The sequence below is a fragment of the Phocoena phocoena genome, chromosome 2, assembly GCF_963924675.1.
Source record: "Phocoena phocoena chromosome 2, mPhoPho1.1, whole genome shotgun sequence".
NCBI classification, from domain to species: Eukaryota; Metazoa; Chordata; class Mammalia; order Artiodactyla; family Phocoenidae; genus Phocoena; species Phocoena phocoena.
Window position 1 is genome coordinate 106,520,574 of NC_089220.1, and position 19,634 is coordinate 106,540,207.

At 37.1% G+C, this 19,634-nt stretch overlaps 1 protein-coding gene across 2 annotated transcripts in view; it reads right to left on the reverse strand.

Moving 5' to 3' along the window:
- Window positions 1-19,634, reverse strand: part of HERC1 (HECT and RLD domain containing E3 ubiquitin protein ligase family member 1) — a 216,052-nt gene that overhangs the window by 54,854 nt on the left and 141,564 nt on the right. Inside the window, exons 39-48 of one of the 2 annotated variants that reach the window (XM_065872693.1) lie at window positions 18,771-18,969; window positions 16,483-16,643; window positions 9,350-9,466; window positions 6,790-7,021; window positions 5,424-5,548; window positions 4,203-4,402; window positions 2,949-3,217; window positions 2,135-2,187; window positions 1,250-1,450; window positions 362-536 (exon numbers count right to left, since the gene is read on the reverse strand). In XM_065872693.1, the coding sequence (XP_065728765.1) occupies window positions 362-536; window positions 1,250-1,450; window positions 2,135-2,187; window positions 2,949-3,217; window positions 4,203-4,402; window positions 5,424-5,548; window positions 6,790-7,021; window positions 9,350-9,466; window positions 16,483-16,643; window positions 18,771-18,969 (1,732 nt within the window). Of the gene's footprint in view, window positions 1-361; window positions 537-1,249; window positions 1,451-2,134; window positions 2,188-2,948; window positions 3,218-4,181; window positions 4,403-5,423; window positions 5,549-6,789; window positions 7,022-9,349; window positions 9,467-16,482; window positions 16,644-18,770; window positions 18,970-19,634 lie in introns of both variants that reach the window. The other variant, XM_065872692.1, reaches the window with a different exon arrangement.

Sequence of the window (19,634 nt, forward strand, 5' to 3'; positions counted from 1 at the left end):
GCTGACTTAGCTACACAGTTGGTAAACTCTGCAAAAAACTCACTCGACCTTTTAGTTTTACCCTACACCAAATGGATCAACAGCCTTGGTTTCCCATTTCAGATAATAAAATAAAATTTTCAGTTTATTCAGTTACTATAATGGCAATATTTTCTACCTAAAAAGAGCTAAGCATTAACTGAATGACTGACTGACTGAATTAATGAATGAATGAATAATAATGATGACTATGTCTAACTTCTTTCATTCAACAGTAGCTATTCAAGTTTCTAAAACTTCTATCCTCCCAAACAATACCAGACTCCTGTCTAATACATACTAGAAGCTAACGTAACATCTTTTGACACAAAATAACACTTACCTGACTGAGAGAAGAGACAGAGCTCTCATGACCATGGTTCTGGCCAGAAGAACCTGAGCAGCAGCAGTCACTCTCCTTAAAGCCACCACCCGGTCATGAGGGTTTGCTAAGGCAGCTGCCTGTTCACCTAATGTTATTCTCCCAGAGGAACTCTTTTCTACAGAGCCATGGCAACCTGAAAAAAATAACATTTTGCTTAGTTTATAAGAAGGTAAGAAAAAAAATAGCCGGACTACTGAAAAAATTTTCCATTCTACCTAGGTTCTAGGCTACCAGGAAATAAAGCAAATCAATGTGTTTTGCTCATCTGGAACTTTGTTATACAGAAAATTGCTTGGGAGAAATGGACATTTCTAAGTCAATAATCTATTATAGGAAAAATATGATTCTTAAATTTTTTTGGTTTTATTTTTGCTCATGTATCACTTCTACTGATATTAACAAATATAGGAAAGATATAGTTTTTAAAATATGCTTTGAGTACACATAAAGGGCTGAGTCACCAGTACTGCGCCAATTTTTTATTTAGTACTCCATACAGCAAAAAGTTACCATACCCTCGCACCGAAATTAAAAAATACTGCAAAATGGTTTTTATTCATTTCCAGGTTTCTCTTAACACAAAGTTTAATACAAACAAAAAACCCCCTACATTTTATAAATTTTCTTTTTATCACTTCAATATTTTATAAAAAGAAAATATCAGAAACTTAATATTATACTAGACCTTCAAAACATTAGAATAACTGGCTACAGATACTTGATGGGATAGGAAATGTTGAACCCTTATTATTATTAACCTTTACCTTATTATTATTATTTACTTTTCTAAGAAGCAAATTAATATAGACTCTATAAAATCCATGCCAATCAGCATTTCAAGTTTACCTATTTGCATCAGAGTCTCTTCCATACTGTTGGTCGCTGTTACCATTGCTACTGATGCTCCCAACGGATCACTGTCAGGGAACTGGACTGGTTCTGGTACAATGCGGCGGTCGTTTAAACCAAGTGGTCCAGCAAGTAATTCAAACTCTTCTTCACCCGTTAGCTTTTCCTCTTCATCAACATCCAACATGTCCCAGTCTTCTGGAATTTAAATAAAGAAGTGTATGGTATGTGAATATAAACATGAAATAACTCTGCTGGCAATGGTTATTTTGAGATATGTCTAAAATGCAGATGGACTGAAAGCCGAGCGCCTACAAAATGAACTACGGCACCATCTCCTGGTGACCCAACCAAACTGCACTCCTGAGTTATAGTGAGACTAAGGGAAAGGGAGGCAGAGCAGTCAAATCCATTTAAACCAAAAGCACATGTTACAGTTGGTAGTGGAGGTTTCAACTAATAAAAAATATTGTTACGGGGCCAACAAAAAGTTCTTGACCCTGTCCATAATCATTAGGAAATGAGTTACTTCAAATAAATGAATGCTTCAGATAAACTGATGCTCACTTCAATTTTTTATCTTTTACTTTCCTCAATTAGGATGGAAATTCAAAATGTACTACATACTTTCCCTACTTTGAAAAAATATGTATGCCACCTGAAATTAACATTCTGTGGCAAAGCTAGTATTAGGACCCAGGTCTTTTTCCTTTTAAAACGAGGGCTGTTGCTACCAAACTATCTTGAACTTTTGGGGGGAAGTTTAAGTTAACATGTACATGAATACAAACAAACACATGAAGGTAAGTTTTAGTAACAGATGTTAAGCAGAAGGTACATACAAAAATACATGTGAAATAAAGAAGCTCTCACAACAACTACCTTCATACACACTGTCCTGCTTGCCAATTAGATCTGGAGCTTGTCCCTTGTACCTGCACCAAACACGAAGAACATTGTGTTTTTATATGAAACAGTGCCTCAAAGTGCAAATTATGTCATTAGGACATTTTAAAAAGTCATTAATAAAGCAACACAAAATTTAAAAAGTGTGTTTCATGTTATGGGCTAATGTAATAAAAACTATTGGTATTAAGTGTTTACAAAATTAATGACTATTTTACCAAAATACTAGGGAGGTTTCTAGGTTACCTACATAAGGCTTTTAATCAAAACCTATTCCAGAACGTCTTAAAGACTTTAATAGTTGACAATAAGGGCAAAAACCCTACTCAATAGCAAACATTTGCTATTCAAGGGTATAAAGAAGTAATATTTTCATGGAAGCTCATTTAATCTAAACAGTCTATATTTTTCATCAAGAAAAAAGACCTTAAGATGTCAAAACTATGGTGAGAAACACCAAAGAAAAAAATTGAACATAAGCCTCCTGAAGGTTAAAGCAAGGGTCCCACTCACAACTTGACAACAAATTAAAGGTTAACACAGTCAAGCTCCGGTGAAGAACCTGAGGCCATACCAACTGTTCCCAGACTACAGGCTCCCACCTCTGGCAGGAACTTGAATTCTTCCACCTCCCTCATCCTTGTCCCCAATTCAGCAATCATAGGTCTTTATAAAGAAAAGGTTAAAGGTTACTCCTCACATAAAAAAAGCTACAATTCCCATGTCTTAATGAGAGATACTTTATGTACTTCGATCAGAGGGTATGGTTATCTATCCAATTTCAAGGTACCTTTCAGAACTTGTTGCCTTGGATTTGGTCTTCAGGGCTAAGTACTTTTCCCTGCAGCTGCCACATAGCAGGTAGTATGGATTTCCACTCCCACATTCACCACCGAACCAGCCATCCACATAGGAGCCGTTGCTGCGATAGCCCTGGCGGTTTGCACTGCGCCCACAGCCTGGGTGATTTCTCTTCATGTGCTGATTGAAGCTGACAACACTGCACTCACACAGTTCACATACCACCACTTCTTCCCTGTCTTCAGACTCACAAACATGCTGCACAAAATAATTTCATATCAAATTATTAGTCAAGTTAACATAAAATTAAGAAGAGGTAAACATCATTTATTATATTAAATTAACAATTTTGTTTACATATGCTGGAATATTTGCAAGATGTTCATCAAGGCTATATAACCAAGTTCTTTCAAATTAAAATCCAGATCACACAGTCTGAAGGTGTTCTTTGCCCCTTCCTCACACTAGTAAGTGACAATAAAAGTAACTGACTATCCTACTGAGAAAAAAGTTATTAATAAAAATGACAATCTGCCCCATCTCAAATGATTTAAAATCCCTCCAATGAACCAACTACTTTCATCTGATCATAACATGCATATCTATTTTCTGAATTTCTAAGAAGTCATTTGGATTCATTTATCTTATTAACATAATATGGTATATGCTCTTTCCTATAGAACTTAAACCTGTGAACTTCTCAGTTTCCCTGCTACAAAAAGTGTAATGCTAAACAATGTAAACATACAAACCCATCATGTACCCTGCCCTTGGATGGAGGCATTTACAAGATCTAGGTGGCACTGGTTCCTAGAATGAGGCATTACAGTGATTAAACAGAACCTATAAAGAAGAAGAGCATGCATTCAGATAGCAAGGTAAGCACAGTAGCCATGTTAAACACCCAGCAGAGCTGACTGGGACCTGATGCCTATTTTGTAATCTATCTTTGATATCAGAAATCAAGTTATCACAGCACGGCTCTATTCATCTAGTCTGGGGAGAGAAGCAATAAAATCGCACAGAGAAAGCAACAAGAGAGACTTTTTCTTACTAGTTTGTAGGTATCAAAGTAACCTCAAGTGTTAAAGCCCCAAACTTTAGGATGAGATGTCAGACTTTTCAGAATGTTACAACTCTAGGAAATGTTGTTATTAGTAAGCTGTATGAACAGGAGGGCAGGAAAATAAGTCAGAGCAGCCCCCGCTGCAGTCACACACACCCAGGTAGGCCAATCCAGTACCTCTGGGATCCACATTCCCAGAATATCGTTGTCACTGGTCAGGTCTTGTCCAAACATAGCTTCCATCGCTTCATCATCAAGATCAATTTCCAATTCCTCATCTAAATTAAAGTCATACAATGCCCCTGGGTCTTGTTGCAAAGATATTCCTTCTCTCCGACTTTGATTCCTATGGGCCTGCACAGAGCGGTATAACCCCGCTCAGAACAAAACAAGAAAGGCATTTTATTTGCATGTATAAAATAATTCTGAATATTTTGCCAGTTCTTAACTGCCATACAATGCAGGTGAGAGCCTACCTCAGCTGACTTATTGGATTCCAAACCACAGACATAAAACTTTACCTAACATATATATATATATATATATATATTCCTCTTCTGTGAAATGGGGATAATAGTATTCATCCCTTGCAGAGCTGCTGACAGGTTTAAATAAGATAATCTATGTAAAATATTTCATAATGTTTGTTATATAGAAGAACACTCAATAAATATGGGCTGTTATTATCCTTTTAGTTTTTTTTTTGTCAGTCGCTTTCATTAAATATTAAATACACATCCTATATGTTCTAAGACAGTCTCAGTTTTTCTGTTTCCATAAATTACTGAACCATTATTTACGTTTTAATAGTTCAAAGATTAAACTCTGTTTTGACAAATGACATATTCTAGATTTTAGTTTGGAAAATATATTCCCTATAATTTAAATTTCACATGCCCAGAACATAATCTTAAAAATATTTACTAAGGTAATGAAAAAATATATCTTTGCTTATCTGGGCCTTACCTAGTAGTGAAACCCTAAAATTCACAAAGTACATCAGAAAAGCCAGTGCCTACTTTGGCACAGTGCTCTTTCTAGCTCCTTCTCATCAGTGGTTCCTTAAACATGCATCTTCACTTCTTAAATTATAAGTATTTTGAGGGCAGAGAGAGCATTTATGAAATTTCTCAATATTTACAAGTGACCAGTATAGCCTTCTTCACCCAGAGGGAACTTAAAAATAAATCTATGAATGTATGCTGTGATTTAAATTATGTAAAATTATATAAATGCATAGAAAGTAATATGCAAATAGTTGCTCTTTTAATGTGGAGGTACTGAATACTTAGTATCATTAGTTTACATCTTCTTTAATGTTGCTTTTACATTTACTTTAAAATATAAACAAACTATATAATACTTTCACCAAGAGAAGGATGTGAAACATACACTTACCTGCTCTTGCTAGCAATGTTCGAGCAGCTAAATCAAATTTGTGCCTTCTTGTAACTGCTGAGCGACCCCTAGCGGGTGGTCCACTTCCAGAAGCTGCATTCTCTACATGATCCAGATTATCAGGGCTAAAAGAGCAAGTTTGAAAGCAACACACATTTTTAAAATTCATCATGAACAGAAAGCACAGGTGCAAGCTTGCTTGTAGTACTTTTTCCTCCAAATATTATCGAGAACAAAATATGTTTGTTTGTTTGTTTGTTTTGCGGTACGCGGGCCTCTCACTGCTGTGGCTTCTCCCGTTGCGGAGAACAGGCTCCGGACGCGCAGGCCCAGCGACCATGGCTCACGGGCCCAGCCACTCTGCGGCATGTGGGATCTTCCCGGACCGGGGCACAATCCCATTTCCCCTGCATCAGCAGGCGGACTCTCAACCACTGCGCCACCAGGGAAGCCCCAAAATATGTTTTGAAACATATCTTTTGTGTCTGGCTTATAAATATGTCATATTGCCCTGAGCAATAATTTTAATTGGTTTTGAAATACACCAACAATGAAATTACGCTTAATGCGAGTTTAAATTCAAATGAGGTCAATGGCCTTAACTAAATCCTAAATGATTAAATACTTAAAAATTGAAACGATTGGGAATCCTTGCCTTGGAAAAACAGGTATTTCAAAATAAGTTATGAAAATATTTATTAAGCTTGTCAGAAAAAGTCTGCATATTAATATAAGACAAGAGCCCCCCATATAACTTCATGAGCTAAAATGAAACGAAGATTTAAAGTCATAAGAAGTGCTGAAGGGGGAGGATTTTAGAAAGAATTACAGAATATTTTATTACATTTCTTTTTAGGCTAGGCATTATCAGAGAATTCATTTCACAACTTTAAAAAGGGGGGTATTGTACTGGATATTAAAAACTAAAGAAGAAATGAAAATATAAACCCATATTAAGAGACAAAAAAGACTGAAAAGTCCATTTCTATTGAATGCATTACTTTAAGTCAATTTATATTAAAATGAACATTCTAGTTTATATCTCTTATATAAAATTATTTTATCAGCATGTTTACTTTATTTCAGAATAAACTTATTTTAATTTTTAGTTTCTTCTTTTCAGCAATTTTATATTAAAATTATTTCCTTATTTTCATAAAAACATCATTCAAGTCAAAACCTGTCATGTCATTCTGTTAAGGGTGCTTCACAGAAACATAAGCTTGTAACTGAAATGTCCACCTTTTCATCTCTCTCTAGTTATCAACCTTATATACCATTAGAAGCATCTATGAAGGGACATAATGGGGTTCTTGGGGTACCATTTATAACACATGGAACAGAAATATGGAAATTGGAATTTCACCTTTCACTAAAGCCTTCCTCCATTTCAGCAGCATCAGCTGATGGTATGTCTCCTGGTGACTGCAAATAGCAGGGATCATTTGACTTCCCACCACTGCCTACAACTGTGGCTCCGTGCCTTGAGTCGGCTGTGCTGCCTGACTGGGGCTCCTCCTCATCCTCATGCCCAGGGTGCTCTATCATCCACATGGCAAGGACAGTGATGTTCTGGGCATCAGCCTCTCCTCGAGCACCTGAACAGGGGGAAAAAAAGGTCTAATACTGACTTTGGGCAAAATAATTAGTTATTCATGCTATCAGTTTAAGACTGTCTGCTATGTTGCCACTTTTAACTGTGTTAAAAATCTTACAAACCTTTATGGCCTCTTAAAAAACATACTGCCTTTAATAAAGATGGTGCTTCTCATAATTGCATATAATGATACATAAAAAGTTACAGTAAGAAAAATAAAAGGAATACAAATTGGAAAAGAAGAAGTAAAACGGTCACTGTTTGCAGATGACATCATACTATACATAGAAAATCCTAAAGATGCCACCAGAAAACTACTAGAACTAATCAATGAATTTGGTAAGGTTGCAAGATACAAAATTAATGGACAGAAATCTCTTGCATTCCTATACACCAACAATGAAAGATCAGAAAGAGAAATTAAGGAAACACTCCCATTTACCACTGCAACAAAAAGAATAACATACCTAGGAATAAACCTACCTAAGGAGGCAAAAGACCTGGACTCAGAAAACTATAAAACAGTGATGAAAGAAATCAAAGATGACACAAACAGATGGAGAGATATACCATGCTCCTGGATTGGAAGAATCAATGTTGTGAAAATGACTCTTCTACCCAAAGCAATCTACAGGTTCAACGCAATCCCTATCAAATTACCAAATGGCATTTTTCACAGAACTAGAACAAAAAATTTCACAATTTGTACGGAAACACAAAAGACCCCGAACAGCCAAAGCAATCTTGAGAAAGAAAACGGAGCTGGAGGAATCAGGCTCCCCAACTACAAAGCTACAGTAATCAAGACAGCAAGGTACTTGCACAAAAACAGAAATATAGATCAACGGTACAGGATAGAAAGCCCAGAGATAAACCCATGCACCTCTGGTCACCTAATCTGTGATAAAGGAGGCAAGAATAAACAATGGAGAAAAGACAGCCTCTTCAGTAAATGGTGCTGGGAAAACTGGACAACTACCTGTGAAAGAATGAAATTAGAACACTCCCTAACATCACATACAAAAATAAATTCAAAATGGATTAAAGACCTAAATGTAGGACTGGACATGATAAAACTCTTAGAGGAAAACATAGGGAAAACACTCTTTGACATAAATCATATCAAGGTCTTTTATGACTCACCTCCTAGAGTAATGAAAATGAAAACAAAAATAAGCAAATGGGACCTAATGAACCTTAAAAGCTTTTGCACAGCAAAGGAAACCATAAACAAGACGAAAAGACAACCCACACGTTGGGAGAAAATATTTGCAAATAAAGCAACGGACAAAGGATTCATCTCCAAAGTATACAAACAGCTCATGCAGCTCAGTATCAAAAAAACAAACAACCCAATCAAAAAGTGGGTGGAAGACCTAAGTAGACATTTCACCAAAGAAGACATACAGATGGCCAAGAGGCACATGAAAAGATGCTCAACATCACTAATCATTAGAGAAATGCAAATCAAAACTTCAGTGAGGTATCACCTCACACCAGTCAGAATGGTCATCATCAAAAAGTCTACAACCAATAAATGCTGGATAGGGTGTGGAGAAAAGGGAACCCTTCTGCACTGTTGGTGGGAATGTAAACTGATACAGCCACTATGAAGAACAGTATGGAGGTTCCTTAAAAAACTAAAAATAGAATTACCGTATGATCCAGCAATCTCACTACTGGGCATATACCCTGAGAAAACTGTAATTCAAAAAGACACATGTATCCCAATGTTCACTGCAGCACTATTTACAATAGCCAGGACATGGAAGCAACCTAAATGTCCATTGACAGAGGAATGGATAAGAAGATGTGGTACATATATATAAAGAAATATTACTCAGCCATAAAAAGAAATGAAACTGGGTCATTTGTAGAGATGTGGATGGACCTAGAGTCTGTCATACAGAGTGAAGTAAGTCAGAAAGAGAAAAACAAATATCAAATATTAATGCATATATGTGGAATCTAGAAAAATGGTACAGATGAACCTGTTTGCAGGGCAGGAATAGAAACACAGACGTAGAGAACGGACATGTGGACACAGAGGGGAAAAGGAGGGTGAGATGAATTGGGAGATTAGGTTTGACATATATACAGTACCATGTATAAAACAGATAGCTAGTGGGAACCTGCTGTACAGCACAGGGAGCTCAGCTCGGTGCTCCGTGATGACCTAGATGGGTGGGATGGGGAGGGAGGGAGGTCCAGCAGGGAGGGGACATATGTATACAGATAGCTGATTCACTTCACTCTACAGCAGAAACTAACACAACATTGTAAAGCAATCATACTCCAATTAAAAAAACATTAAAAAAAATTATACTACCTGTGGCTTCCATGGCTTTCGCAATCTGCCGGAGAGAGAACCCCATTTCCAACAAGGGTACTGCAATTGCTGGAGGAGGAGGAGAAGTTGAAAGTCTACTGCTTGGGTCTGACAAGGCTGAGACAAAAGAAAGAGAAGTCCTAAATATCACTATATGCCATGAATAAAAAGTATTCTTATAGTAACCATAATTCCCAATTTTCTTAATAGTGTCCAAATATAATGAAATGTTACTCTACTAAGAATTCTCTAGTAACTAAATATGATTAAATCTGATATAGCTTTTTAAGGTTTTTCTTAAAGATAAACTAGCTATAGACAAACCTGCTGAAAAAAATGTTTGTTTTCTTTTTAAAAAATAGTTTCCTACTGACAAAAAATTTCAAGCTTTACAAAAATTTGTAAGAATAGTACAAAGAATTCTTTTACCCTTGAACCACTGGAGAGTAAGTAGCAGACATAATGCTCCATCTTCCCTGAATACATTAATATATTACTCTTACAAATAACAACATTCTCCTGTATAACCACAAGGCAACTATCAAAGTCAGGAAATTAACAATTATCATCTAATCCAGATTCCATTCTAGTTGCAAGGAAAGTCCTGATAACGTTCTTTACAGCAAAGGATCCAATCCAGGATCATCTTTACATTTAATTTTCATGTCTCTTCAGTCTCCTTCACTTTGATACTTTGAAGATTCCAGGCCAGTTATAGGGTAGAAAGTCCCTCAATCTGATGTCAGGTTGTGCATTTTGGCAGGAGAAGCGCAAAACTGATGTTGCCCTCTTCTTACTGCATTCTATTAGATGGTTCATGATTTCATGTTGTCCTATTATGATGGGTCTGACAAGGTTAACTTGATGATGTTAACTTTGATCACTTGAGTGAAGCTGGTATCTGCCAGGTTTCTCCATTGTAAAGGTACTCTTTTTTTTATTTTCTTTGTAATTAGTAAGTATTTGTGGGAAAACACTATGAGAATAGGTAAATATCTCATTCTTCATCAGTTTCACTCTGCATCCATTTATGCTTACTGGCTGAATTAATTATCATTACAACGGTTGACAAAATGATGGTTTTTTTTAAGTCCATCATTGCTTTCAGATTCATCAGTTGGTATTCCACTCTAAAGCAAAGCTTCTCCTTTCTCCATCAGTATAGGGTTACGGATTCTCATTGCATTCATGAGTTACTATCTGTTATTGTAATTATTATTTATTTTTATGCCCCAAATCTCCCAGATTTGGCCAGTGGATGTCCCTTCACTCTGATTTCTATATCCTTCCAGCCTGTGCCCATCATTCTCTGAGTACTTTGTCACTTTATGGCACAAGCTATTCTAGGCTCATCTCATACTGAGACCTGAAATCAGCCATTTCTCTCTCAGAAGATCAAGGTTCCTTCTAGTAGAGAATGGTATTTAAAAGACAGGATCTTGGCACTAGGTGTGTGTACTGCTACTGAAGCATCACTGTCCCAAGGCCCTCGCAGTGGACAGCTGCCAGTGGAGGCCCTCTTCACCCTATATGGTTCTGACACCTAGTGCCAGGCCATATGGACACTTCTTTGCCCCACTTGGACTCCAAAACGTTATGCCAGGCCACTCCCCACACACATGAGGTGTTTTTTTTTTCACCCCAATCTGGCTCTGACAACCCATACTGGACTACCATGCCATGCAACTCCCATACTCTGCTGGCATGAGTGCCTCCCTAGCTTGGCCCCACTTAATGGCTTTCAAATTGAATTAGTAAGGAAGAAGGGAAGGAGGGAAAGAGGGAAGGATGGAGGGAGGGAAGACTATAACTCTCATTTTTGCTTAAAAAAATGTCATTACTGCTACAGTGGTGATAGCCCTGATATATCTGATGGACTTCTCCTTGCCACGGTAGAGTAACAGAGACTAGATTTACCCTCACCTTAAACAACTAAAAAAACAGACAAAAATTATCAAACAACAGTCTGCAGATATTGGACAATAGGTAGTGTAGGACGGTGATCCCTGAGAGAAGAGAATCAAATGAGGCAAGGTGTACAACTGCCTTAGCTTACTGCCTGGAAAGAACTTCCCAAACTGCAGGTCAGGGAGGGTAAATTCAAGCCAAACTCAATGGTCTCTCTGAATGGCGGAGACAGAGTAGAGAGTTCAAAAGTGGCTAGAATTCACAGGGCAGAATCCAGAAAGGGGAGATCTGTATGGAAAGAGGGCAGCTACATAGAGAATTCCAGAAATGTGCAGAGGGTCCTCTTCCCCTCAAGTCCTCAGCTGATGCTAATACAGCAACTATCCAAAGCTAGGGAAAGAATCACCAAGAAGTAGCAGGCAGAACAATCCTTAGAGCTCACATAGGGTTGGGAAGTTTGTGTTACAACAAGCCAGAATGAAAAAACTTTGTAATGCATAAGGTATTAGATACAATACTAAACAAACTAAAGGCTGTCCTGGTCCCACCTAACAAAGCTTAAAAGGAAGTCTTGAAAGAATCAAATTGTTTTCAAGTTACTTAACTGAATTCTAGAACAAAGTTTAAGTATAATACAATGAACGAAACACAAAATATCCAGCACCCAACTAGGTAAAATTCACAATGTCTGGTACCCAATGAAAAATTACCAAACGTGCAAAGAAACAAGAAAACACAATTCAAGATGAGGAGAAAAATTAATAGAAACAGATCTAGAAATAATTGATAAATTAAGTACCACAGACATTAAAACATACTATAAATACACTTGATTCTCATTAATTGTGGATTCCCTATCTGCCAATTAATCTACTCCTTTAAGTTAATTTGTAACTCCAAAATCAATACTCATGGCACTTTCACAGTCATTCACATGCACAGGGTGACCAAAAAATTCAGTCTTCTGATGCATTTGTTCCCAGCTGAGGTCAAACAAGGTGATGCTCTGTATTCTTGTTTCAGCCCTCAGACTATAACAAGTGTCCTTTCATGCTATTTAGTGTTACTTCTTTTGCATTTTTTGTGCTTTTTGTTGGTGATTTCATTGTTTAAAATGACCCTCAAGTATAGTGCTGAAATGCTGTCTAGTGTTCCTAAGTGCAAGAAGGCTAAAATGTGCCTTACGGAGAAAATATAAGTGTTAAGCTTCACGCATGCATGAGTTAATAGTGTTGCTGACCATGAGTTCAATGCTAATGAATCAACAACACATATTAAATATGGTGTCTTTAAATCGAAACACACATAAAATAAGGTTATATATTGATCAGTTGACAAAGTGTGACCAGAAGCTCACAGAAATCTAGCCCTGTATTTTCCCTAGAGAACAATGGTTCAGTTTTCACTAATTCTGTGTTCACAGAATATAACTGTTTTAATAATGAGAACTGTTATTCCATGTATTCTGTAAGGCAGAGGAAAGACTGAGTATGTTAAAAAAGACATGGGAGATTTAAAAAAAAAAAGACATACAGAACTTCTAGAAAACTACAATATCTGAAGGGAAACATACACTGGATGGGATTAAGAGCAGATTAGACACTGCAGAAGACAATATTAGTGACCAGAAGGCACAACAATAAAAATTATCCAAAATCAAACACAGACAGGAAAAAGAATTGAAAACAAAAACAGAGCAGAGCATCAGTGATTGTGATCTGCGCGATAACTGCAAGTGGCTTAACATATATGTAACTGGAGACACTGAAATGGAGGAGTAGTGGAACAGAAAAAAATCTGAAAAAAATAATGAATGAAAAATTTCCAAATTTAATGGACAACTTTAAACCTACATGTCCAAAAACCTCAATAAACCCCAAGCACAAGAAACATGAAAAAAACTACACCAGGGCAGATCACAATCAAATTGCTTAAGCCCAGTGATAAAAAGAAAAATCTTAAAAGCAGCCAGAGAAAAAGGCATATTACATCAACATTAGAAAGACAGAAGACTTATCACTGGAAACAATGCAAATCAGAAGACAGTAGGGCAACACCTTAAAGTACTGAAGAAAAAGAAACAACAACTGTCAATATAGAATTCTATTCCCAGTGAAAATATTTTTTCAAAAAGTAAGGTGAAATAGACTCTTTTGGACATAAAAGAGCCAAAAGAATTCATCACTAGCAGATCACTACAAGAAATGTTAAAGGAAGTCTTTAAAGCAGAAGGAAATGATACCAGATGCAAATATTGATATACATAAAAGAATAAAGAATCTCAGAACTAGAAAATATGTGAGTTAATAAAAAATACATATTTTAGTTTTTAAAAATATCTTTAAAAGATAATTGGCTATATACAGCAAAAATAATAATGTATTATGGGGCTTTATAAGATTCATAGAAGTTAAATTTATAATAACAAAAGTACAAAGGCTGCGAAAGGGGAAATGAAAGCATACTATTGTTAGATTCTTTTATTATACATGAAGTGGTATAACATTACTTGAAAGTAGACTGTGATAATTAAGAATGCATACTATAAACCTGAAAGTAATCTCTAAAAACACAACAGCAAGTATAGCTAGTAAGCCAACAAAGGAGATAAAATGGAATTTTAAAAATATTCGTTTAGGGCTTCCCTGGTGGCGCAGTGGTTGAGAGTCCGCCTGCCGATGCAGGGGACACGGGTTCGTGCCCCAGTCCGGGAGGATCCCACATGCCGCGGAGCGGCTGGGCCCGTGAGCCATGGCCGCTGAGCCAGCGCGTCCGGAGTCTGTGCTCCACAACGGGAGAGGCCACAACAGTGAGAGGCCCGCGTACCGCAAAAAAAAAAAAAAAAATATTCGTTTAATTCAAAGGAGATAGAAAAAGAGAAAAAAGGAAACAAGAACTGATGAGATGAAAAAAAAGAAGGTAGATTTAAACCCAGCTATAACAATAATCACAGTAAAGGTAAATGGTCTAAACATCCCAATTAAAAGGTAGAGAACGTAAGGCTGAATTTTGAAAGCTGGACCCAACTATAGGCTACCTTTAAGAAATCTACTTTAAATACAAAGACCCAAATAAGTTAAAGGTAAAATGACGGGAGAAGATACATGATTATAAAACAAATAAAAAATTCAGAAGTGGCTACATTTATACCAGATAAAGCAGATTTAAGGGCAAACAGTATTAACACAGATAAAGAGAGTCATTTCATAACAATAAAGAGGTCAATTCATTAAGAAGATATAAGAATCCTAAATGTTTATGGACCTAAAAACAGAGCTTTAAAGTACATGAAACAAAAACTAATAAATGAAAGGGGAAATAGACAAATCCACAATTATAGTTAGAGATTTCAACACCACTCCCACAGTAATTGATAGAATAGGTAAATGAAAAATAAGTAAGGATAAAGAAGACTTGGACAACACTATCAATCAACTTGACCTAATCAACAATTTCTAGAACATACCACTCAACAGTAGCACATACACATTTTTTCCAAGTGTAAATGGAATAGTTATAAAAACAGACCATAGGGCTTCCCTGGTGGCGCAGTGGTTGAGTCCGCCTGCCGATGCAGGGGACACGGGTTCGTGCCCCGGTCCGGGAGGATCCCACATGCCGCGGAGTGGCTAGGCCCGTGAGCCATGGCCGCTGAGCCTGCGTGTCCGGAGCCTGTGCTCCACAATGGGAGAGGCCACAAGAGTGAGAGGCCCGCATACCGCAAAAAAAAAAAAAAAAAAAAAAAAAAAAAAACAGACCATATTCTGCGCCATAAGACAAGTTTCAGAAATAGAGTCACAGATGTAGAAAACAAATTTATGGTTACCAAGGGGGGAAAAGGGGAAAAGGGATAAAGTGAGAGATTGGGATTGACATATAAACACTACTATATGTAAAACAGATAACTAATAAGAAGCTACTGTATAGCACAGGGAACTCTACTCAATACTACTGAATGACCTATATGCGAAAAGAATCTAACAAAGAGTGGATATATGTATAACTGATTCGCTTTGCTGTACATCTGAAACTAACACAACGCTGTAAATCAACTATACTCCAATAAACATTTTTTAAAATGAATAAGCTTAAAATAGTGAATTGAACATAAGCATTTAGTTCTACTAATTCCTGAAAACCCATTAAAATGGCAGTAAAGGAAATATTTTAAATGCAGAAATCCATAAGGACTGAGAGAACAGGAAAACTGCAGTAAAATTTTAGAAGTAAGAAAGCCAATGGGCAAACATAAATTGCCTCAGTGGTCCTGAGAAAACTGAATCCTCCAACAGCAATGAGGAAAGTCAAAACAACAGAACTTATTCCTCAGAATCTCAAAATGTTCAGAAATGGGTGGTAGCAGATACTTCTGGAAACGAAAGTGAGGCAAAAAAATAGGACTGACTGAGAGTCTAAGAAGCAGTTAGAAAATGGTACAACCACTATGCGACACTATAGGCAGTTTCTAAAAAAGTTACATATCTACCACCAAAAAATAAATAAATAAAAATAAAATAAAATAATTCAAATTATACAAGATATGTTCTTTGATGAAAATGAAATTAAATTAGAAATCAACAACAGAAAGATACCTGGAAAATCCCCTAGTATTAGGAAGTGAAATAACATACTTCCAAATAACCCATATGTCAAAGAAGGTATCAGGGGCTTCCCTGGTGGTGCAGTGGTTGAGAGTCCGCCTGCCGATGCAGGGGACACGGGTTCATACCCTGGTCCGGGGAGATCCTACATGCCGCGGAGCGGCTGGGCCCGTGAGCCACGGCCACTGAGCCTGCGCTCCACAACGGGAGAGGCCACGACAGTGAGAGGCCCACATAACGCAAAAAAAAAAAAAAGAAGGTATCAATGGTAAACTAGAAAGTACTTTAAACTGAATGAAAATGAAAACATAGCATTTCAAAATGTTTGGATTGCAGCAACATCAGTGCTTAGAGGGAAATTAACAGCATTAAAAATGCCTATATTAGAAAAGAAGAAAAGTCTAATATGACTGATGTACAGTACATTATTTCTCTCTTATATAGCCATAATTCAATCTACAGCTTCAAAAGAGAGAAGACAGCTCAGTTTGATGGGGCAGATCCCCCTTAATTAAAATCACTGTTCTACCTTCAGTGAAGACAAAACACAATGCCCACATAATAAAGTCTCACACATATGGAATGTCAAGGTCTGGGTGTCATAGCGCATGATAGCACACGCACCTGTGCGGTTAGCTGGCCTTGCTGACTGGGAATCAGGAGAAGTTAAGCTTTGCCTCCTTCCTACTTCATCAGAAGGAGAGGTTGGTAACGATGATATTGGAGGAGTCTGTGCACGACGTGTGGGAAGTACAGTGGTAGTTGGGTAACTAGAGAACATTTGCCTTTAAGAAAACAACAATGGTTAGCACAGAAATCCAATTAGAAAATAATGTATACATCACAATCTTCTTACAGAAGAATATGAGACCTGGAAAACTATACAAGTTAGCTATAGTTTAATTGGGGAGAGGGAAGAGAGACTCCACAGTTTTAAAAATCGTTACCTCATAGGATGCTTTTACTATAAAAGTAATACCTTTTCACGTGTTCAGCAAAATGAAAGCAACATAGCAGGTGGGGGGAATACAGCAATTAACAAAATAGATTTTTAAAAAATCTCTGCCTTCATGCAGCTTTCCTTCTACTATAATACCAAGGTGACAGGGGTATTTTGGTAGGCATATAGTAGTTAGAGAATAAAGAAGACTTTTAAAGATAGATAAATTATAAGTTACTTCAGATACATACATTCGCTATAGCCATGAAATTATTCACATGGATTCAAAGTGAGAGTCTATAGGTAAGTTACGGAAAGAAAAGTGCCCAGTCACCCAACACAAATGAAAAACAGCATATGAATGATATGTCAGCTGTGTAGAGGGGTAAAGGTACAGGAGAAGCAGCCCCTCTCACGCTGAAAAGGCAGGCACTGGCTAAAAATAAGTCCAGGAAGATCCTCACTGAGTGACTGCTCTTTAGATTTGTCCAACAAAACTAATAACTTTTTAAGCATCAAAAGAGCACTGTCAACCCAGTCAAGCAACTGTGATACGATGGTATCCACATAGGGGGCAGCTGCTCCCTGATTTTTCTTGTATTAAATGATGTTGAGCCAGGCAGAGACAACTGCAGCTCTACTACAGTCTTAGCCAATAGCAGGGAAATGCAGACTAAGAGGAAAGAAGGAGTCACAGGCCTGGTGAATGTCTCTCGGAGCAAGGGAGCATTATTTTACCATTGAATTCCACACCTATGGAGTTTGAAAGGAAACAAAGAGTCACAGTGTTACTGATTCTCTGTGGATGCCTTGAATTCTGTAATTGGCAGAAGGATTAAAAACCATATTAGAATATCCTATCACTCTTCTCTTCCTCCTTTCTTGAACAGAGGCACTTCCTGGAACTGTGTTACTTAAGTGAGAGAGCTAAGAGGCAGATGTGTGGGGAACCGCCACTGGTAGCTACTTGGATTAGCGCTCCTTCTGTCTAAGACCAGAGCAATAATTCTTAATGTGTGAGCTGAAGCTCACTGCATCAGAATCACTGAAGAAACTTAATTCAAATGCAAACTAGGTGCCACACCAGACCTACTGAATGCGACTTGCTAGGGAATACAGCCCCAGACATTTAAAAAGCTTCCCAGGTGGCTCTTGTGCACACCAAAATTTTAGACTCATTACGATAATAGCCACTCTCTCTCCTATCCTCTAAGATGTGTTTACACACTGGAAACAATAATGACCTATCAATTAAGGGAAGGGGGGAAAGAAATAAGAAAAAGGGAGACTAACTATTCTGCTTCCCTTCATTTCACTTAAGCCCTCGTTAAGAGAGCTCACAAAAGTCTCTCCCTAAAGATTTTCACTCAAAGGTTTTTATTTTATGTATACATCTGGCAAACTGAAGCAAAAAGAAACTTGAGCATTCTTTGGAATTTATGAGTCTACTAAAATAGGGCTGGATGAAGAAGATCATAAGACATGCTCTTTCATTTGAAAAGTAGACTTGTTTGACCTTATAGAAAGAATAAAAGTATAGTTAAAGAATTATGCTTAAAAGGAAAACACCAAGAAGAGAAAATCATTTTCCTGGAGGTAAGCTCTTTCTTGAGGCTCTAATATTCAAAATGCAAGTATTTACCTTTGGAGGAAAAAAAATATTCAAAAGCCTAGTCAAAAAAAAAAAAAAAAGATCATTATAAGAAGATAGAGTACTACAGTACCTGATTGTCAGTGGTACGGCTGATTAGATCTGGGACCACCAATAACTGGCTGAGAGACTTTGGGCAAGTTATTAAACTTCTGAGGGACACTTCCAACTTCAGTAAAATGAGTTTGACTATATGATCTCTTGGGTTCCCTCTAGCTCTAGAATGCCTTGACTTAGTTGGACACATTCTTCACAAGAGAACAACTGTGTGTTTGGAACCACAGGCATCAATATGGCAGACATTAAAGTCAATTTCCCTACCTGAGAAGACTAAGTGGCATCACTCCTGGGGACTCAGATGCAGGCACCGTTTCTGTGTCAGTGACTGGAGTGGTGGCAGTTGTGGTGTCCTCCAGTGAGCTGCTCATAAAGGATGTTGTACTCGAGGCTGATGGGCTAGTGGTAACTGGCGTCTGTGCCTGTTGGGCTTGGTCACTTTCTTCAGCTTGTTGATCAATCTCTATAAACCAAGATTACGGTTAAGAAAGTAGTAAGGATTTGTTTTTTCAAAAGTGACGAGGGAATGGGAAGCTTTTAATTTGGAAAGCTTCTAAATATATTTCATAAGTATCAATTTCTGCAAAAGATTTACAGAAAAAAATGTTCTTATATATATACATCCTGCATTCACTATTGTACTTGTTATAGACTCTACAGACAATAATGTAACAAGCCCTTGTAATTACTCATTTCTTATTTTAGAGAAGGTGCTCTTAAAAACAAAAAAGTTTCACTTTTGTTTGTTAAGATTTAACCAGAGGTTCTCTAAAGATCATTAAAACTGTGTTTCCTTAGCATTTTGATTTTGATGCCTATCTTTAGTCTTTAAACAAGCAAAGATGAAGATATGTAAATACAAGAATAATAAAAACCTAAACAGAAACTCCATGTTCTGAAAATGACAGTGCTTCACAAAATAAACTACTCCCAAGAGTTTAAAAAAAAAAAGTTAAAACGTCTAAGGGCTTACAAATATTTGTAATTTTTCCTATCTGGTAAGGGAGCCTACAAATAAACATAATCAAGATAGCAGTTGTTACAAATAGAGAGCTAATTCTATTTGGCTTGCTAAATGACGAAGTACTTTTCATAATCATGATCTTAACACTCCTATTTATATGCACC